Source organism: Oncorhynchus masou, chromosome 6, assembly GCF_036934945.1.
Source record: "Oncorhynchus masou masou isolate Uvic2021 chromosome 6, UVic_Omas_1.1, whole genome shotgun sequence".
NCBI lineage: Eukaryota > Metazoa > Chordata > Actinopteri > Salmoniformes > Salmonidae > Oncorhynchus > Oncorhynchus masou.
In genome coordinates this window covers 14,493,933-14,517,033 of record NC_088217.1, presented here as the reverse complement: position 1 = coordinate 14,517,033, position 23,101 = coordinate 14,493,933, and the positions used below count along the sequence as shown (strand labels likewise).

Genomic DNA, 23,101 nt, shown 5'->3' with positions numbered 1-23,101 from the left:
TTTTGAATACTTATTGTTTCTTTCCTTGGGTCCAGCTCAGCCCCTTTTCCTGCTCCCCCCATTACCGTGTGTTTATAAATAAACCTAGAGTTTGACGGTAGATTTCAGTTGTCGTGCTTATTTCGTTCACACTTTTCCTTTGTCACATTAATAATTTGCATGAGTTATGTTACGAGTCTCATTACCATCCCCCCTAGACTGTCGGGCCAAAAGGGATTCGTAACACAGGTAGAGAGGTTAGTATAGACAGGTAGAGTGGTTAGTATAGGTAGGTAGACAGATTAGTATAGGCAGGTAGAGAGGTTAGTATAGACAGGTAGAGAGGTTAGTATTGACAGGTAGAGAGGTTAGTATAGACAGGTAGAGAGGTTAGTATTTAGTATAGACAGGTAGAGAGGTTAGTATAGACAGGTAGAGAGGTTAGTGTAGAGAGGTTAGTATAGACAGGTAGAGAGGTTAGTATAGACAGGTAGAGAGGTTAGTGTAGAGAGGTTAGTATAGACAGGTAGAGAGGTTAGTATAGACAGGTAGAGAGGTTAGTATAGACAGGTAGAGAGGTTAGTATAGACAGGTAGAGAGGTTAGTATTGACAGGTAGAGAGGTTAGTATAGACAGGTAGAGTGGTTAGTATAGGTAGGTAGACAGATTAGTGTAGGCAGGTAGAGAGGTTAGTATAGACAGGTAGAGAGGTTAGTATTGACAGGTAGAGAGGTTAGTATAGACAGGTAGAGAGGTTAGTATAGACAGGTAGAGAGGTTAGTATAGACAGGTAGAGAGGTTAGTATTGACAGGTAGAGAGGTTAGTATTGACAGGTAGAGAGGTTAGTATTGACAGGTAGAGAGGTTAGTATTGACAGGTAGAGAGGTTAGTATTGACAGGTAGAGAGGTTAGTATTGACAGGTAGAGAGGTTAGTATTGACAGGTAGAGAGGTTAGTATAGACAGGTAGAGAGGTTAGTGTAGAGAGGTTAGTATAGACAGGTAGAGTGGTTAGTATAGGTAGGTAGAGAGGTTAGTATAGGCAGGTAGAGAGGTTAGTATAGGCAGGTAGAGAGGTTAGTATAGACAGGTAGAGAGGTTAGTATAGACAGGTAGAGAGGTTAGTATTGACAGGTACAGAGGTTAGTATAGACAGGTAGAGAGGTTAGTATTTAGTATTGACAGGTACAGAGGTTAGTATAGACAGGTAGAGTGGTTAGTATAGGTAGGTAGACAGATTAGTATAGGCAGGTAGAGAGGTTAGTATAGACAGGTAGAGAGGTTAGTATTTAGTATTGACAGGTACAGAGGTTAGTATAGACAGGTAGATAGGTTAGTATAGACAGGTAGATAGGTTAGTATTGACAGGTAGATAGGTTAGTATTGACAGGTAGAGAGGTTAGTATTGACAGGTAGAGAGGTTAGTATAGACAGGTAGAGAGGTTAGTATAGACAGGTAGAGAGGTTAGTGTTGACAGGTAGAGAGGTTAGTGTTGACAGGTAGAGGTTAGTACAGACAGGTAGAGAGGTTAATATTGACAGGTAGAGAGGTTAGTATAGACAAGTAGAGAGTTTAGTATAGACAGGTAGAGAGGTTAGTATAGACAGGTAGAGTGGTTAGTATAGGTAGGTAGACAGATTAGTATAGGCAGGTAGATAGGTTAGTATTGACAGGTAGAGAGGTTAGTATTTAGTATAGACAGGTAGAGAGGTTAGTATAGACCGGTAGAGAGGTTAGTATAGACCGGTAGAGAGGTTAGTATAGACAGGTAGAGAGGTTAGTATAGACAGGTAGAGAGGTTAGTATAGACAGGTAGAGAGGTTAGTATAGACAGGTAGAGAGGTTAGTATAGACAGGTAGAGAGGTTAGTATAGACAGGTAGAGAGGTTAGTATAGACAGGTAGAGAGGTTAGTATAGACAGGTAGAGAGGTTAGTATAGACAGGTAGAGAGGTTAGTATAGACAGGTAGAGAGGTTAGTATAGACAGGTAGAGAGGTTTATATTGACAGGTAGAGAGGTTAGAATTTAGTATTGACAGGTAGAGAGGTTAGTATAGACAGGTAGAGAGGTTAGTATAGACAGGTAGAGAGGTTAGTATAGACAGGTAGAGAGGTTAGTATAGACAGGTAGAGAGGTTAGTATAGACAGGTAGAGAGGTTAGTATTGACAGGTAGAGAGGTTAGTATAGGCAGGTAGACAGATTAGTATAGGCAGGTAGAGAGGTTAGTATAGACAGGTAGAGGTTAGTATTTAGTATTGACAGGTACAGAGGTTAGTATAGACAGGTAGAGTGGTTAGTATAGGTAGGTAGACAGATTAGTATAGGCAGGTAGAGAGGTTAGTATAGACAGGTAGAGGTTAGTATTTAGTATTGACAGGTACAGAGGTTAGTATAGACAGGTAGATAGGTTAGTATTGACAGGTAGAGAGGTTAGTATTGACAGGTAGAGAGGTTAGTATTGACAGGTAGAGAGGTTTATATTGACAGGTAGAGAGGTTTGTATTGACAGGTAGAGAGGTTAGTATTGACAGGTAGAGAGGTTAGTATTGACAGGTAGAGAGGTTAGTATTGACAGGTAGAGAGGTTAGTATTGACAGGTAGAGAGGTTAGCATTGACAGGTAGAGAGGTTAGCATTGACAGGTAGAGAGGTTAGCATTGACAGGTAGAGAGGTTAGCATTGACAGGTAGAGAGGTTAGCATTGACAGGTAGAGAGGTTAGTATAGACAGGTAGAGAGGTTAGTATAGACAGGTAGACAGATTAGTATAGGCAGGTAGACAGGTTAGTATTGACAGGTAGAGAGGTTAGCATTGACAGGTAGAGAGGTTAGTATAGGCAGGTAGAGAGGTTAGTATAGGCAGGTAGAGAGGTTAGTATAGACAGGTAGAGAGGTTAGTATAGGCAGGTAGAGAGGTTAGTATTTAGTATTGACAGGTAGAGAGGTTAGTACAGACAAGTAGAGAGGTTAATATTGACAGGTAGAGAGGTTAGTATTGACAGGTAGAGAGTTTAGTATAGACAAGTAGAGAGTTTAGTATTGACAGGTAGAGAGGTTAGTATAGACAGGTAGAGAGGTTAGTATTGACAGGTAGAGAGGTTAGTATAGACAGGTAGAGAGGTTAGTATTGACAGGTAGAGAGGTTAGTATAGACAGGTAGAGAGGTTAGTATAGGCAGGTAGAGAGGTTAGTATAGACAGGTAGAGAGGTTAGTATAGACAGGTAGAGAGGTTAGTATAGACAGGTAGAGAGGTTAGTATAGACAGGTAGAGTGGTTAGTATAGGTAGGTAGAGAGGTTAGTATTGACAGGTAGAGAGGTTAGTATTGACAGGTAGAGGTTAGTATAGACAGGTAGAGAGGTTAGTATAGACAGGTAGAGAGGTTAGTATAGACAGGTAGAGAGGTTAGTATTTAGTATTGACAGGTAGAGAGGTTAGTACAGACAAGTAGAGAGGTTAATATTGACAGGTAGAGAGGTTAGTATTGACAGGTAGAGAGTTTAGTATAGACAAGTAGAGAGTTTAGTATTGACAGGTAGAGAGGTTAGTATAGACAGGTAGAGAGGTTAGTATTGACAGGTAGAGAGGTTAGTATAGACAGGTAGAGAGGTTAGTATTGACAGGTAGAGAGGTTAGTATAGACAGGTAGAGAGGTTAGTATAGGCAGGTAGAGAGGTTAGTATAGACAGGTAGAGAGGTTAGTATAGACAGGTAGAGAGGTTAGTATAGACAGGTAGAGAGGTTAGTATAGACAGGTAGAGTGGTTAGTATAGGTAGGTAGAGAGGTTAGTATTGACAGGTAGAGAGGTTAGTATTGACAGGTAGAGGTTAGTATAGACAGGTAGAGAGGTTAGTATAGACAGGTAGAGAGGTTAGTATAGACAGGTAGAGAGGTTAGTATAGACAGGTAGAGAGGTTAGTATAGACAGGTAGAGAGGTTAGTATAGACAGGTAGAGAGGTTAGTATAGACAGGTAGAGAGGTTAGTATAGACAGGTAGAGAGGTTAGTATAGACAGGTAGAGAGGTTTATATTGACAGGTAGAGAGGTTAGTATTTAGTATTGACAGGTAGAGAGGTTAGTATAGACAGGTAGAGAGGTTTATATTGACAGGTAGAGAGGTTAGAATTTAGTATTGACAGGTAGAGAGGTTAGTATAGACAGGTAGAGAGGTTAGTATAGACAGGTAGAGAGGTTAGTATAGACAGGTAGAGAGGTTAGTATAGACAGGTAGAGAGGTTAGTATAGACAGGTAGAGAGGTTAGTATAGACAGGTAGAGAGGTTAGTATAGACAGGTAGAGAGGTTTATATTGACAGGTAGAGAGGTTAGTATTTAGTATTGACAGGTAGAGAGGTTAGTATAGACAGGTAGAGAGGTTAGTATAGACAGGTAGAGAGGTTAGTATAGACAGGTAGAGAGGTTAGTATAGACAGGTGTAGAGATTACTATAGACAGGTAGAGGTTAATATTGACAGGTAGAGAGGTTAATATTGACAGGTAGAGAAGTTAGTATAGACAAGTAGAGAGGTTAGTATTGACAGGTAGAGAGGTTAGTATTTAGTATTGACAGATAGAGAGGTTAGTACAGACAGGTAGAGAGGTTAGTACAGACAGGTAGAGAGGTTAGTATTGACAGGAAGAGAGGTTAGTATTTAGTATAGACAGGTAGAGAGGTTAGTACAGACAGGTAGAGAGGTTAGTATTGACAGGTAGAGAGGTTAGTATTGACAGGTAGAGAGGTTAGTATAGACAGGTAGAGAGGTTAGTATAGACAGGTAGAGAGGTTAGTATAGACAAGTAGAGAGGTTAGTATAGACAGGTAGAGAGGTTAGTATAGACAGGTAGAGAGGTTAGTATAGACAGGTAGAGAGGTTAGTATAGACAGGTAGAGAGGTTAGTATAGGCAGGTAGAGAGGTTAGTATTGACAGGTAGAGAGGTTAGTATAGACAGGTAGAGAGGTTAGTATAGACAGGTAGAGAGGTTAGTATAGACAGGTAGAGAGGTTAGTATAGGCAGGTAGAGAGGTTAGTATTGACAGGTAGAGAGGTTAGTATTGACAGGTAGAGAGGTTAGTATTGACAGGTAGAGAGCTTAGTATAGACAAGTAGAGAGGTTAATATTGACAGGTAGAGAGGTTAGTATAGACAAGTAGAGAGGTTAGTATAGACAGGTAGAGAGGTTAATATTGACAGGTAGAGAGGTTAGTATTGACAGGTAGAGAGGTTAGTATTGACAGGTAGAGAGGTTAGTATTGACAAGTATAGCTTCTGCCTGGGCCTTTGAAGCCTAGCAGTGTTTGGCTGGTGGTGGACATTGCTGTACAACTATTAGCCTGACAAGGATAGTGCATGAGTCTGTCCAACTGTCTGTAGCGGCAACAGATTAAACTCTGTACATTATCCTCCCTTATTCAGTTTAAGGTATTTATTCCAATACATTTCTATATTCATCGCATGAAGAGTAGCTAATAAAATCTGCAAATTAAGTGACAAATACATTGGGAGAATCTCTATAGACATAGAAATATATTAATATCAATATATCAATATCCTAATCCTTTGTCTGACTGTATTTTTTTCAAGTACTCCAGACAACGTCTAGCTATAATTGTAAAAAGCCCGATGTGACCTTTGCTGAATACTGATGTGGATTCCACCGCTGCCACCAATTTTCCTCTTCTTCTCACTCTCTTGTAAGTGGCCCCCATTTTTTAATAAAAATATATTTACACAATCTTCCGCGGCCTTCCTTTCAGGTGGCGGATCTAACGGGATGATTGGCAATTTTTCCAGCTAACCGATAGAACACTGAGGCCGCTGCCAATCTCCTAGACTCCCAGTTGCCATGGCAACCTCTCAACCACAGCTAGGGGGGGGCTAATATGGATTCTCCATTCTGATTTAGTCTTATATACAGTATTATTATTCTCTCTCTTTGTTGTGCCATGGAGCTGGTGAAGCCACTGAGACTAGATTTACTGGCATGCGCAGCCTGTCCTTCACTGACATTGTGCCACTACTGTAAAAATCTAAAAGGAGGTGTTATTTGCAATACTGATTTACAATGGCAAGGGTTATTACACTTCATGGATATCCTACTGTTCCCTTAGCAGTAGACTGTAAAGCCATCATGTTCGTCCTAAATGGCAATACATATCTTTACAAATTGACTACTTTAGACCACAGGCCTATAGTGCACTACACATCCTTACATCGTGGACTACATTTGACCAATAGTGCACACTACAAATCCTTACATAGTGCACTACATATCCTTACATCGTGGACTACTTTTGGCCTATAGTACACACTACATATCCTGACATAGTGCACTACACATCCTTACATCGTTGACTACTTTTGGCCTATAGTGCACACTACATATCCTTACATAGTGCACTACATATCCTTACATAGTGCACTACATAGGGAATAGGGTGCCATTTGGAATGCAATCACCACCTTAGCTGTTGTGGCTGGGGCCAATTTGATTTGAGTTAATAAACTGTCAGACTACCCACTGGTTCTGAGACGGCACACGTCTGTTGTATAAGCAAAGCAATTTTGTGAATGTCTTTGACCGTGAAGCACAGTATTGAATTGGAAGAAGACTAAATGACTGGTGAGGAAAGGAATAGAAGAGCCTTGTCCATCCAATGAGAACTCAGTCGATCGGTACTTTGTTTGACGCCACGTCAAATTTTGCCTATGATTTTAAGAGGATTATCCCATACAGTAAAAAGCTCTCAGTTTTGGTGATTTTGAATCAGCATTTTCGCTGTTCGTTTTGGTAAACACACTAGTTTGTGGATTTGATCAGAAACGTGAGATGGCGCCGACAGAGATGGTCACCTCGCTTCTCTGGTCCTTAGGAAACTATGCAGTTATTTCTTTTTTTGTTGTTTCTTACATTGTTAGCCTAGAACATCTCAAGTGTTATTACATACAGCCAGGAAGAACTATTAAATATAAAAGCGATGTCAACTTACCAACATTACAACCAGGAATACGTCTTTCCCGAAGCGGATCCTTTGTTCGGACCTCCACCCTGGACATTGGATCTAATCCCAGAGCCCGACCCAAAACAACGCGGTCGCCGCAGGAGAGGCACACGGAGCAGTCTACTGGTCAGACTCTGAAGGCGAGCACACCATACACCGCTTCCGAGCATATTACTCGCCAATGTCAAATCTCTAGATAACAAGGTCGACGAAATTAGGGCACGGGTTGCCTTCCAGAGAGACATCAGAGATTGTAACATTCTCTGTTTCACGGAAACATGGCTCACTCGGGACATGTTGTCAGAGTCGGTACAGCCACCCGGTTTCTTCATGGATCGCACCGACAGAAACAAACATCTCTCTGGTAAGAAGGGCGGGGGTGTATGCCTCATGATTAACGACTCATGGTGTAATCATAACACCATACAGGAACTCAAGTCCTTTTGTTCACCTGACCTAGAATTCCTTACAAATGCTGACCGCATTATCTTCCAAGAGCAGATACCTTGTCGGCCCTGAAAGAGCTTCACTGGCCTCTATGTAAACCATACATCCTGAGGCCGCATTTATTGTAGCTGGGGATTTTAACAAAGCTAAACTGAGAATGAGACTCCCTAAATTCTATCAGCATATCGAATGCACTACACGAGCTGGTAGCATTCTGGTTCATTGCTACTCTAACTTCCACGATGCATACAAAGCCCTCTCCTGCACTGCCTTAGTAAATCTGACCATGACTCCATTTTGCTGCTCCCAGCCTATAGACAGAAAATAAAACAGGAAACGCCCATGCTCAGGTCTATCCAACGCTAGTCTGACCAATTAGATGTTCCGGATATACGCGGACTCGGTGAGAGAGTTTATTGTCAAGTGCATCGGAGATCTCGTACCCACTGTGACTATTAAAACCTTTTCTAACCAGAAACAGTGGATTGATGACAGTATTCGCACAAAACTGAAAGCACGAACCACCACTTTTAATCATGGCAAGGCGACTGGAAACATGACCGAATACAAACAGTGCAGATATTCCCTCCGCAAGGCAATCAAACAAGCAAAGTGTCAGTATAGTGACAAAGTAGAGTCGCAATTCAACAGCTCAAACACGAGAGGTATGTGGCAGGGTCTACAGTCAATCACTGATTACAAAAAGAAAACCAGCCCCGTCGCGCACATCGACGTCTTGCTCTCAGACAAAATAAACAAATTCTTTGCTCGCTTTGAGGACAATACTGCGCCACTGTCACGGCCCGCTACCAAAGCCTATGGGGTCTCCTTCTCCGTGGCCAACGTGAGTAAAACGTTTAAACGTATTAAACCTCGCAAGGCTGCCAGCCCAGACGGCATCCATAGCCGTGTACTCAGAGCATGCGCAGACCAGCTGGCTGGTGTGTTTACGGACATATTCAGTCAATCCTTATCCCAGTCTGCTGTCCCCACATACTTCAAGATGGCCATCATTATTCCAGTTCCCAAGAAAGCTAAGGTAACTGAACGAAATGACTACCGCCACATTGCACTCACTTCTGTGATCATGAAGTGCATTGAGAGACTAGTCAAGGATCATATCACCTCCACTCACATCGACGGGACAGTAGTGGAGAAAGTGTAAAGTTTTAAGTTCCTCGGCATACACATCACGAACAAACTGAAATGGTCCATCACACAGACAGCGTGGTGAAGGTGCAAGAGCGCCTCTTCAACCTCAGGAGGCTAACATTTTGGGGGGCTTGACACCTAAAACACTCACAAACTTTTACAGATACACAATCGAGAGCATCCTGTCGGGCTGTATCACCGCCTGGAACGGCAACTACACGCCTGGAATGGCAACTACACGCCTGGTAACACAACGTCCTCAACCACAAGGCTCTCCAGAGGGTAGTGCGGTCTGCACAGGGCATCCCGGGGGCAGGCTACCTCCAGGACACCTACAGCACATACAGCTTCTACCTCAACGCTCTCCAGAGGGTAGTGCGGTCTGCACAACGCATCCCGGGGGCAGACTACCTGCCCTCCAGGACACCTACAGCACCTACAGATCCTACCTCAAGGCTCTCCAGAGGGTAGTGCGGCCTGCACAGGGCATCCCGGGGGCAGGCTACCTCCAGGACACCTACAGCACCTACAGCTTCTACCTCAAGGCTCTCCAGAGGGTAGTGCAGCCTGCACAGGGCATCCCGGGGGCAGGCTACCTCCAGGACACCTACAGCACCTACAGCTTCTACCTCAAGGCTCTCCAGAGGGTAGTGCGGTCTGCACAGGGCATCCCGGGGGCAGGCTACCTCCAGGACACCTACAGCACCTACAGCTTCTACCTAAAGACTGTTTAACAGCCATCACTAACATAGAGAGGCTGCTGTAAAACACATACTCAAATATCTGGCCTCTTTAATAAGTGGACTTAATAAAGGTATCACTAGTCACTTTAAATAACGCCACTTCAATAATGTTTACAAATCCTACATTACTCATCTCATATGTATGTATATACTGTATTCTATCCCATCTACTGCATCATCACTCATACATATATTTATATTCTATTCTTATTCAACCCTTTAGATTTACATTTATGTGTATAAGGTAGTTGTTGTGAATTTGTTAGATTACTTGTTAGATATTACTGCATTGTCAGAAATGAAAGCCCAAGCATTTCGCTACACTTGCATTAACATCTGCTAATCATGTGTATGTGACCAATAAACTTAGATTTGATATAGTGTTGATGCGGACAACGGTTCGCATCCCTGATTGCCGCACGTCTCTTAGGAAAAAAGATTGCAGTTACAGTGCAGTGTAACTTGTACTGCAGTTACTGCGTCCAAAAAAACAGTACACTGCAATTACTGCACTTTTGGGGACGGGACCTTCATTACATATGTAGCTTGTCAATCATACTCATATGATTTCAAGGCCACGTTAATTAAGATATTGACTCAGAGACAGACCAAGCCCCGCTCAGGTAATACTTCCCATCCAAGCGTTATCGTTGTACTGTTGTCTATATTGTACTTGTCAGTTGTAATCTTGTTCCCATTCTTTTGAACTCCTCTTTAAGATCTGCTGTTGTAAAGCTCAAAAGAAAAGCCCACTGTGGGCTGCTCACCCAGTGCTTTTAGTTCAAATGTAAATTCCATAAACTTGAATACCCCCTCGGTTTTTAAATCTCGTAGAGGGCTTGGGATGTTGCTCGATAGCATCCAATGTCCATGTATGTAAGTCAGTTTATAACATCCCATCATTGGTTACTCTGAGAGTTTCATTGACATTGGCTGCGGCCTCAGGCCCTATGATGCTAACGGTGGAAAAGTAATTCACATGTCTACTCCTTCTAGTACTAATAGGGATAGACCAAATGGTGCAGTGCTATACAAGCAATATCAACCATCAGGTAGGGCCTGCAACCACCTATTGAACGTAGCTTGTTTGAGTTGGAGACTCCATATTAGAGGTTGACCGATTAATCGCAATGGCCGATAAATTAGGGGCGATTTCTTTTTTTCCCTTTATTTTACTAGGCAAGTCAGTTAATTAAGAACACATTCTTATTTTTATTGACAGCCTAGGAACAGTGGGTTAACTGCCTGTTCAGGGGCAGAACAACAGATGTTTACCTTGTCAGCTCGGGGATTCGATCTTGCAACCTTTCAGTTACTAGTCCAACGCTCTAACCACCTGCCTTACATTGCACTCCACGAGGAGCCTGAGTGGCAGGCTGACTACCTGTTACGCGAGGGCAGCAAGAAACCAAGGTAAGTTGCTAGTAGCATTAAACTTGTCTTATAAAAACCAATCAATCTTAACATAATCACTAGCTAACTACCTCACCAAATGGGTGTTGATTTAACAAGCGCATTTGCGAAAAAAGCAGTGACGTTGCACCAATGCACCAATTGCACCAATGTGTACCTAACCATAAACATCAATGCCTTTCTTTAAAATCAATACACAAGTATATATTTTGAATGCAAATCAATCAGGGTTTAGTCCTGGGCATAGTACAGTACTATTACAGTGCCCACTTTAGTTGTTAATGATCTTGTCAAAGGTTTAGACACTACAATGAAATGTTCTGCTTTGTTTGTGGACCTGTCAAAAGCTTTTGATACATGTTGTTTTATTGAATAAGTTGTCCTCGATAGGCCTGAGCTCTGACTCCTACTTGGTTTCACGATTATCTTAGTGACAGAACTCGGGCCATCATGATTGATGGGGTTAAGTGTACATTTCTTGAAGTACATAAAGGTGTACCAGAGGGGTTGATTTTGGGACCTGTTCTGTTCACTATTTACAACAACACCATTGGTAAATCTGTTAAGAATTGTAAACTTGATCTATACTCGGATGATAGTATTGTGTCTGCTATTGCCCGACTGTTGATCTGACTGTGTCAAAACTACAGTCAGATTTTATAGCAATGCAGGAATCCCTTGCTGATTTAAAACACGTTGTTTTTAAACTCTCGTAAAAAGGTTTCAGATGAACTACATGTTCACTCATTAGATGGTTCTCCAATCGAACGTGCTGTCATGTGTACTACCGCTCCCCTGCTCAACGTCGCTGGTCTACTATCCACCAGTCCTGGCAATCATCATTACCTTGATTACTCTCCCTTTATGTAGCCCTCAGTTATCAGGCAGTATTGGTTTTGTTCATGTTCAGTACGCTACTCCTGTTTTGTTTATCTGCCTTTTCTTATCATTAACCTCTATCGGTGTCCCTAAACCGGAACGGTTGTTGCTAACGTGTGCTAATGTGACTAGAATGTAAAAAAGTAACAGCAAACTTTCCAGGACATAGACATGTCTTATATGGGCAGAAAACTTAAATTATTGTTAATCAAACTGCTCTGTCCAATTTACAGTAGCTATTACAGTGTGAAAATACCATGCAACTGTTTGAGGAGACTGCACAACAACAAAATGCTTTTATCACAGCAACTGGTTAATTACCTTCAGAGGTGAATGTATCAATGTAAACTCAGCAAAAAAAGAAACATCCTCTCACTGTCAACTGCGTTTATTTTCAGCAAACTTAACATGTGTAAATATTTGTATGAACATAACAGGATTCAACAACTGAGACAAACTGAACAGGTTCCACAGACATGTGACTAGCAGAAATGGAATAATGTGTCCCTGAACAAAGGGGGGGTCAAAATCAAAAGTAACAGTATCTGGTGTGGCCACCAGCTGCATTAAGTACTGCAGTGCATCTCCTCCTCATGGACTGCAACAGATTTGCCAGTTCTTGCTATGAGATGTTACCCCACTCTTCCACCAAGGCACCTGCAAGTTCCCGGACATTTCTGAGGGGAATGGCCCTAGCACTCACCCTCCGATCCAACGGGTCCCAGACGTTCTCAATAGGATTGAGATCCGGGCTCTTCGCTGGCCATGGCAGTTCACTGACATTCCTGTCTTGCAGGAAATCACACACAGAACGAGCAGTATGGCTGGTGGCATTGTCATGCTGGAGGGTCATGTCAGGATGTGCCTGCAGGAAGGGTTCCACATGAAGGAGGAGGATGTCTTCCCTGTAACACAGAGCATTGAGATTGCCTGTGATGATAACAAGCTCAGTCTGATGATGCTGGTGACATACCGCCCCAGTTCATGACGGATGCTCCACCTCGATCCCGATCCCGCTGTAACGCTCATTCCTTCGATGATAAACTTGAATCCGACCATCACCCCTGGTGAGACAAAACCGCGACTCGTCAGCGAAGAGCCCTTTTTGCCAGTCCTGTCTGGTCCAGCGATGGTGGGTTTGTACCCATAGGTGACGTTGTTGCTGGTGATGTCTGGTAAGGACCTGCCTTATAACAGGCCTACAAACCCTCAGTTCAGCCTCTCTCAGCCTATTGAGGACAGTATGAGCACTGATGGAGGGATTGTGCATTCCTGGTGTAACTTAGGCAGTTGTTGCCATCCTGTACCTGTCCCGTAGGTGTGATGTTCGGATGTACCGGTCCTGTGCAGGTGTTGTGACACGTGGTCTGCCACTGTGAAGACGATCAGTTGTCCATCCTGTCTCCCTGTAGCGTTGTCTTAGGCGTCTCACAGTACAGACATTGCAATTTATTGCCCTGGCCACATCTGCAGTCCTCATGCCTTCTTGCAGCATGCCTAAGGCACGTTCATGCAGATGAGCAGGGACCCTGGGCATCTTTCCTTTGGTGTTTTTCAGAGTCAGTAGAAAGGACTCTTGCCCACCGTCTGTAAGCTGTTATTGTCTTATTGACTGTTCCACAAATACATGTTCATTAATTGTTTATGGTTCATTGAACAAGCATGGAAACAGTGTTTAAACCCTTTACAATGAAGATCTGTGAAGTTATTTGGATTTTTACAAATTATCTTTGAAAGACAGAATCCTGAAATGGGGCCGTTTCTTTTTTGCTCTTTACTTACATTCAAAAATCTTGCTCTGATTTGTCATCCTGAGGCTCCCGAAGATAAAAGGTAGCATAGTTTTGTTTGATAAAATCCATTTTTATATACAAATGTAGGAACTTGGTTCTACAGTTTGAAACCCTGCTGTCCCGTTGTCCTGTTGGAAGGTGAACCTTCATCCCAGTCTGAGGTCCTAAGTGCTTTGGAGCAGGTTTCCGTCAAGGAACTCTGTACTTTGCTCCGTTCATCTTTCCCCTCAATCCTGACTAATCTCCCATTCCCTGCCTCTGAAAAACATCCCCACAGCATGATGCTGCCACCACCATGCTTCACCATAGGCATTGTGCCAGGATTCCTCCAGACGTGACAGTTGGCATTCAGGCCAAAGTGTTCAATTTCGGTTTCATCAGACTAGAGAATCTTGTTTCTCATGGTCTGAGAGTCCTTTTTGAGCCTTTTGCTGAGGAGTGGCTTCCTGTCTGGCCACTCTACCATAAAGACCTGTTTGGTGGAGTGCTGCAGAGAGGGTTCTCCTTCTGGAAGGTTCTCCCATCTCCCCAGAGGAACTCTGGAGCTCTGTCAGAGCTCTTGGTCACCTCCTTGACCAAGGCCTTTCTCCCTCGGTTGCTCAGTTTGGCCAGGCGACCAGCTCTAGGAAGAGTCTTAGTGGTTCCAAACTTCTTCCATTTAAGAATGATGGAGGCCACTGTGTTCTCGGGGGCCTTGAATCCTATCTCGGAGCTCTACAGACAATTCCTTTGGCCTTATGGTTTGATTTTTGCTCTGACATGCACTGTCAACTGTGGGACCTTATATAGACAGTGTGTGCCTTTCCAAATCATGTCCCATCAATTAAATTTACCACAGGCAGGCCCCAAAGTTGTAGAAACATCAAGGATGATCAATGGAAACAGGATGCGCCTGAAGTCAATTTCCAGTCTCATATCAAAGGGTCTGAATACTTCTGTTAATAAGGTATTTGTGTGTTTTTTGCAAAAATGTTGGAACCGGTTTTCACGTTGTCACATTATGGGGTATTGTGTATAGATTGATGAGGAAATGATTTTATTTAATGCGTTTTAGAATAAGGCTGTAACGTAACAAGATGTGGATGACGTGAAGGGGTCTGAATATGTTCCAGATGCAAATAAATAAATAAATATAAATATATATATATAAATAAATATATAATATATAAATAAAATATATATATATAAATAAATAAATATATATATAAATAAATAAATAAATAAATAAATATATATATATATATGTGTGTGTGTGTGTGTGTATGTATGTATGTATATTTAGGTTTTATTAAACAGTGCTTATTTGAAGAGACCTAGTTCTCAATTTGTCTTCACTGTTAAAATAAAGGTTAAATAAAATAATAAAATCTAAAGATCTACCAATAAAGAACAGTAAAAGTTAACAAAGTTTATTACACTTTTATATACAAACAACCCTGCAAGGCACACCTTTTGTTTAAATAAGAATATACAATACATTTGTATTCGTGAAAGCAAAAAAGTTTTAGTTTTGAAATATATTAATATAAGTTTGTTTAGCATTGTAGAGAGAAGGCCACGAATTGTGGATATCCCATTGACACAAAAGAAATGGGGTCAATTGAACACATTGTCATGTAAAATATAGATGCCATTTTTGTTCATTTTCAGTTGGTTTGCGATGATTTCCGTAAATGCACACACTAACAAAAAGACTAAAGCTGTATGAAAACCGCACCATTACGCCACAACAAGCTGATATCTCTCAAATGCATAGTCGTTAAGACAAATTCAACTAGCTTTGTAAGGACGGTTTCAATATATCATCTCAGTACCTGCTGCATATATTCTGAGAACTCATTGCTGTTTCAATATGAAACACTATCAATGTATTAATTGATAATGTTATACCCAGACCTAAATATATACATACAGTTCCTTCAGAAAGTATTCACACTTTTTCCACATTTTGTTGTGTTACAGCCTGAATTTAAAATGGATTAAATTGAGATTTTGTGTCACTGACCTACATACAATACCCCATAATGTCAAAGCGGAATTGTTTTTAGAAATGTTCACAAATTTGTTGAAAATGAAAAGCTGAAATGTCTTGAGTCAATAAGTATTCAACCCCTTTGTTATGACAAGCCTAAATAAGTTCAGGAGTACAAATGTGCTTAATTAATAGTCACATAATAAGTTGCATGGACTCACTCTGTGTGCAATAATAATGTTTAACATGATTTTTGAATGATGACCTCGTCTCTGTACCCCACACATACAATGTATTATCTGTAAGGTCCCTCTGTCGAGCAGTGCATTTCAAAAACATATTCAACCACAAAGACCAGAGGTTTTCCAATGCTTCGCAAAGAAGGGCACCTATTGGTAGATGGGTAAAAATAAAAAAGCTGAAATTTTACATCCCTTTGAGCATAGTGAAGTTATTAATTACACTTAGGATGGTGTATTAATACACCCAGTCACTACAAAGATACAGGAGTCCTTCCTAACTCAGTTGCCGGAGAGGAAGGAAACCGCTCAGGGATTTTACCATGAGGCCAATGGTGACTTTAAAACAGTTACAGTTTAATGGCTGCTAGAGGATAAAACTGAGGATGGATCAACAACATTAGAGTTACTCCACAATACTAAACTAAATGACAGAGTGAAAAGAAGGAAGCCTGTACAGAATAAAGATATTCCAAAACATGCATCCTGTTCGCAACAAGGCACTAAAGTAATATGGGAAAACACGTGGAAAATACATTATTGTTATGTTCTACATACAAAGTGTTATGTTTGGGGCAAATACAACACCTCACTGAGTACCACTTTTCTTCAAGCATGGTGGTGGCTGAATCATATTATGGGTATGCTTGTCCTCTGCAATGGAGCTACTAAAGCACAGGCAAAATCCTAAAGGAAATCCTGGTTCAGTCTGCTTTCCAACAGACACGGGGAGACAAATTCATCTTTCAGCAGGACAACAACCTAAAAGGCCAAATATAAACTGGAGTTGCTTAACAAGACAACATGGAATGATCCTGAGTGGCCTGGTTAAAGTCAAGACTTGAAAATGGCTGTCTAGCAATGATCAACAACCAACTTGACAGAGCTTGTAGAAATGTAAAAATAATGATGTGCAAATATTGTGCAATCCAGGTGTGCACAGCTCTTAGAGACTTTACCCAGAAAGACTCTGTAATCACTGACAAAGGTGATTCTAACACATCTCATGGGTGTGAATACTTATGTAAATGAGATATTTCTGCATTTCAATACATTTGCAAAAATTTCTAAAAACATGTTTTCACTTTGTCATTACGGGGTTTTGTGTGTAGATGGATGAGAAAAAAAATATTTAATCCATTTTTCATGTAGGCAGGCTGTAACACAACACACTGTGGAACAAGTTAAAAAAAGTTATACTTTATGAAGGCACTGTAGGTTTCTAGGTCCAAACACCTACAGCTATAAGGCTTTGGTAATACCAACGTTAGAACTACTCCATCCCTCTTTCATCAAAATTCAAATGATCTAGAGGGTGAACTTCGTGTCAGAAGTTATATAGTGTCAAAATATGTATATATTGTATCGATACGAAGGCATAGTATTCTTATGCATAAGGTCATTCAAGTTAGTTGGAGAATGGGGTTTTTGTTTAGTAATTTCACTTAACAGTGGCAATAATCCATTTAGGGGTTAAGTTTAAATCAGCTTTATGACATATAGTTTATCTTCATGTTGATATTGGCTATGGGAAACATTTATGAATCTACTAAAGAAATGCAGGGAGACTCAAAAGGCTTTTTGCTGCACTCAAAATGTCTCTGAATCAGCACTTGGAAAACATCCTTAATAGCAGACATAAAATAATGTTTCTCAAAATGGCGGCCAAAACATAAAAGTAACATTTAGGATGATAAAACACAAACCTCTCTGAATAATTCAATCAGTAAACAGTGCAGGTAACATTTGAAAATTCTGTAACAAATTTAGAAGCCGTCATGATTTTTGTAACATCAATGCTGTCTGTTGTTGGCGGTTTAAAACAGAGTGGTGACATGTCCTCTGTAGTGATATCACATCCTCCTAATGTTAGAGTCATGGCTTCGTGTAAATACGCTTCGGTGGTTTGGTGGTTTTTCAGGGTGGGCAGAGGCGTTGCAGGTCAATCTGTTATCATGCTAACAGGCCTAGCCGCTTGACCTTAGCAGAGAGGAAGGAGTGGATGATGAACACCATGGTCTTGGGGCAGGAGTGGAGGTCCAGTTGCTGCAAGGGAGGAAGAGGAAATGAGGAAGAGGGAGGCAGGGGGAAGGAGGAAGGGGGAGGCAGAGGGGAAGGGGGAGGCAGGGGGAAGGAGGAAGAGAGATGAAGGAGGAAGGGAGAGGGAGAGAGGCAGGGGGAAGGAGGAAGAGGGAGGCAGAGGGAAGGAGGAAGAAAGAGGGAAGAGAGAGATGTTAATCACCTTTGACGTTGTTATTGTTGAGTATGTTAGCATAGCAAACAATAACTACTCTGTTAAAACACACAGACAGAGACAGAGAGAGACAGAGAGAGACAGAGACAGAGACAGAGAGAGACAGAGAGAGAGAGAATGTGAGTAAACAAAAGAGAAAGGAGAAAGAGAGACAAACCAACCAACCAACACCAAGCAAAACACTCAGTTAACAATCCAACTCACAATCTCCGCCTCTGGCCCTCCAAAGTCGAGGAAGATCATGTGTACACCGTCATCGGAGGACATGCGCAGACGCTCAAAGGGTTGCTGGAGGAGCACCGTTTTTCTGATGCCCATCTCCTCAGTGAACAGACTAAAGCCCTCGTCGATGTGCACTCCCAGGTTGCACTCCTTCCCGTTCCAGCTGCAGGCTGCCAGAGGCCACAGATATAGGCATTAGGAAGGTTGGTCACTAAGGGCCGGTTTTTCCAGACATAGACTAGGCCTAGTGCTCAGCCAATAAGCATTCTCAATGGAGATTCTCTTGCTTTTTAGTCAAGGACCAGGAGAACCAGGAAACTGCCCCTAAAGGTTCTGATTATAGGTTGCTCTGTGTTTCTGTAACACTCCATTTACAAAACTGAATACTGAAGGTACAGTAGTTGATTGACTGATCTGTTCTATCACAGTGAATATATGAATGCAGTCAGTTGGATTTAATTGATTTAGTAGGTTCAGGCAGTTTAGATGTGGCTGCTTCCCATGAATGCAATGAGTGGCTTTTTATTGTTTTTATGTTGCAACACACCCCAACGCCAGCAGAGGGCAGTACTACCCTATATAAAACAGCCAGACCTGCATACTTGCTGAAGGTCTTTGCTGCTGCTGTCTTGCAGCCATTCAGTTGGAGCTGTAAAATGTCACTTTTCAACAAAATGTCTTTTTTATTTTTATTTAATTTAACTAGGCAAGTCAGTTAAGAACAAATTCTTATTTACAATGACGGCCTAACGGGGAACAGTAGGTTAACTGCCTTGTTCAAGGGCAGAACAACATATATTTACCTGGTCAGCTCAGGGATTCGATCCAGCAACCGTTTCGTTACTGGCCCAACACTAACCACTAGGATACTTGCCGCCCCAAAAAGTACCTGTGCTGCAGCAACGATTCATTGCTATAGTGACACACTCTTGTAGGTGACACCATGCACTAACTTGATTATCAATCAATTCACAATGTTTTTGAAAGTACAGGTTGACTTTTGAATGCCCTGTATGTAGTATTTGTAGCTGATTGTTTTGATTAAGTGGGACCTGGCATATTATTTGACATTAGAGATGGGTTCAATTCCTGTATTGAAACCCTGTCAGAGACCTGAAGACTTATGTTAGAGGCTTCTCATTCCCCAACTGGAACCTTGTCTGAGATCTGAAGACTCGCGTTAACTCCCCCAGTGGGCTAACTGAATCTGCTACTCCTGTATCTATACCTGTGGTGACCTCCTGGATGAGCTCGGCGGCGTTGTGGCATCCGTCCACCAGCATGTGGGTCCAGGCCGAAAGCTCCTTGGCCGAGTCCACCCGGAACAAGTGGGTCTCCACGCCCTGTTTGGTGCCGGTGCGCAGCCCAAAGGAGAGCTCCGAGTCCAGCAGGGGAGAGCTTTTCCCCGGTCCTGAGTGGACCAGTCTGGAGGAGACAGGAAGGAATAGAGGGGAAAGGTGGTAAGAGTTTGGAAGAGAGAAGAGTGTGCAAAGAAGAATCTCAAATATAAAATATATTTAGTTTTAACACTTTATTGGTTAAAACATGATTCCATATGTGTTATTTCATAGTTTTGATGTCTTCACTATTATTCTACAATGTAGAAAACAGTAAATATATAGAAAAACCCTGGAATGAGAAGGTGTGTCTAAACTTTTGACTGGTGCTGTATATTTCTCTGGGCAAGTAAGTAAAGGCCAAATTCAATATTTTATGCCTAAAGGGGTCTTAAATTCTAAATCAAATAGCTATATGATCCATAGTAAGACCATCTTAAAACAATTCCATATGTCAGCTAAGAACCCCATCTGCCCAACGGCTTAAACTTAAAGTTATAGGTCTAAGCCGTGTCTTCTCGTTAATATTTTTATGAAGTATCTGCAAGTTCTGACTGCATTATTTTCACTGGCAAATCAATGGGCGGCAGGGTAGCCTAGTGGTTAGTGGTTAAGAGCATTGGACTAGTAACCGGAAGGTTGCAAGTTTAAATCCCTGAGCTGACAAGGTACAAATATGTCGTTCTGCCCCTGAACAGGCAGTTAACCCACTGTTCCTAGGCCGTCATTGAAAATAAGAATTTGCTCTTAACTGACTTGCCTAGTTAAATAAAGGTAAAATAAAAATATAGCCGCCATTTCCATTGCTCACCCCTTTAAGAGAGCATTAAAGAAGTGTTCACATTGGAAGTTTGAAGTGATTCGAATCTGTTTTCTTTTTCCTGCAGTCTGAACAACCAAATCTATGGAATCTGATATTTGAAGCCACATTTCAAACCATCTTCGTAGGTGGTTTGAAGTTAGAAACAAATCTGATTCCTGGCCGTGTGACTTGTGTCTGAACAGTCATATCTGATTGATTTGCCCTCTAGTGGTTTTTAGACTGATTTTTAACATACAGTATCTTGTTGCTTGCTAGCTACTCTGCTGACAGTTTTACAGGAATATGATTAGCTTGTTAATTGTTAACAAACTAATGAGTGAATGTGTAGAAATCTGAACAGCTACCTAGCTAGCTAGTTGCCTGCCTTGGCCAAAATGACTTGTTTTGAAAGTTGGATCATCTTATCCTTTGAGGCTTTAAACGTTTTCCTACACTATGATTTTGAACATTCAAAGAAACAGATATCCATGACAGGCGTTGTTAGCTTGCTACGTAACTTCTGAGTGATAGGAAGCAGGAGCACTACCACCAATCAGCCTACACCACTGCACACACCCGCTGTTACTATGACAACTAGCATAGCCATGTCAGCAAATGACTTGCTGTTTGGACAGTCAGTATTCCAAAACAGATTGGAAAAACAAAAGTGATTTGAGCATTAAGGCCTGCAGTGTGAACAAGGCTTAAGAGCTTTACGAAAAGGCTGCTTTTGGGGGACTGGGGGTGAAGTTGTATAGGCTAAAAAGCATTTAGTAGCCTAGAAATAGATAATATTAGATATACTGCTCCTTTTCATGGACTAAACTCAGCCATCAATGGAGACAGTTTTGTGAAAATGGCTATATGACTAAATGATTTTGAAAGATATTCAACCGCGTGGTCTAAGTGCCGTGCATCGTTTTTATTGTGTCGATCCTACCTAGTTGTGATGAGCGGGTGGCTCTTGGCTGGGCTGTTGATGCCGTCTTTACTGTCAGGAAGGGTGGGGTACAGCAACAGGTCTCTCTCAGTCAGCAGAGCCAGCACCGGTCTCTCTGGACCCTGGGTCGCCTTGAGGGAGAGGAGGACAAACACACACACACACACACACACTTTTCATGACTCATATCACAACATACAGTGCCTTGCGAAAGTATTCGGCCCCCTTGAACTTTGCGACCTTTTGCCACATTTCAGGCTTCAAACATAAAGACATAAAACTGTATTTTTTTGTGAAGAATCAACAACAAGTGGGACACAATCATGAAGTGGAACAACATTTATTGGATATTTCAAACTTTTTTAACAAATCAAAAACTGAAAAATTGGGCGTGCAAAATTATTCAGACCCCTTAAGTTAATACTTAATACAGCTGTAAGTCGCTTGGGGTATGTCTCTATCAGTTTTGCACATCGAGAGACTGAAATTTTTTCCCATTCCTCCTTGCAAAACAGCTCGAGCTCAGTGAGGTTGGATGGAGAGCATTTGTGAACAGCAGTTTTCAGTTCTTTCCACAGATTCTCGATTGGATTCAGATCTGGACTTTGACTTGGCCATTCTAACACCTGGATATGTTTATTTTTGAACCATTCCATTGTAGATTTTGCTTTATGTTTTGGATCATTGTCTTGTTGGAAGACAAATCTCCGTCCCAGTCTCAGGTCTTTTGCAGACTCCATCATGTTTTCTTCCAGAATGGTCCTGTATTTGGCTCCATCCATCTTCCCATCAATTTTAACCATCTTCCCTGTCCTTGCTGAAGAAAAGCAGGCCCAAACCATGATGCTGCCACCACCATGTTTGACAGTGGGGATGGTGTGTTCAAGGGGGTTGAGCTGTGTTGCTTTTACGCCAAACATAACGTTTTGCATTTTTGCCAAAAAGTTCAATTTTGGTTTCATCTGACCAGAGCACCTTCTTCCACATGTTTGGTGTGTCTCCCAGGTGGCTTGTGGCAAACTTTAAACAACACTTTTTATGGATATCTTTAAGAAATGGCTTTCTTCTTGCCACTCTTCCATAAAGGCCAGATTTGTGCAATATACGACTGATTGTTGTCCTATGGACAGAGTCTCCCACCTCAGCTGTAGATCTCTGCACTTCATCCAGAGTGATCATGGGCCTCTTGGCTGCATCTCTGATCAGTCTTCTCCTTGTATGAGCTGAAAGTTTAGAGGGACGGCCAGGTCTTGGTAGATTTGCAGTGGTCTGATACTCCTTCCATTTCAATATTATCGCTTGCACAGTGCTCCTTGGGATGTTGAAGGCTTGGGAAATCTTTTTGTATCCAAATCCGGCTTTAAACTTCTTCACAACAGTATCTCGGACCTGCCTGGTGTGTTCCTTGTTCTTCATGATGCTCTCTGCACTTTTAACGGACCTCTGAGACTATCACAGTGCAGGTGCATTTATACGGAGACTTGATTACACACAGGTGGATTGTATTTATCATCATTAGTCATTTAGTTCAACATTGGATCATTCAGAGATCCTCACTGAACTTCTGGAGAGTTTGCTGCAGTGAAAGTAAAGGGGCTGAATAATTTTGCACGCCCAATTTTTCAGTTATTGATTTGTTAAAAAAGTTTGAAATATCCAATAAATGTCGTTCCACTTCATGATTGTGTCCCACTTGTTGTTGATTCTTCAAAAAAAATACAGTTTTATATCTTTTATGTTTGAAGCCTGAAATGTGGCAAAAGGTCACAAAGTTCAAGGGGGCCGAATACTTTCTCAAGGCACTGTATGTACACATCCCTATGAATGTAATGCACACACTGTCACATATTTAAATACCTCCTTGACAAAAGGTTAACATCAAATATTAACATAAAATATTAATTTCAAGCGAGGAAAATGTGTAAC

General features: G+C 41.6%; 1 protein-coding gene across 1 annotated transcript in view; it reads right to left on the bottom strand.

The window, feature by feature from the left end:
* Nucleotides 1–14,802: 14,802 nt before the first annotated feature.
* Nucleotides 14,803–23,101, bottom strand: part of LOC135541391 (alpha-1-syntrophin-like) — an 80,798-nt gene continuing 72,499 nt past the window's right edge. Inside the window, exons 5-8 of the mRNA XM_064967597.1 lie at nt 21,176–21,306; nt 19,325–19,521; nt 18,079–18,266; nt 14,803–17,666 (exon numbers count right to left, since the gene is read on the bottom strand). Coding sequence (XP_064823669.1) covers nt 17,574–17,666; nt 18,079–18,266; nt 19,325–19,521; nt 21,176–21,306 — 609 coding nt within the window. The 3' untranslated portion in view covers nt 14,803–17,573. The remainder of the gene's footprint in view (nt 17,667–18,078; nt 18,267–19,324; nt 19,522–21,175; nt 21,307–23,101) is intronic.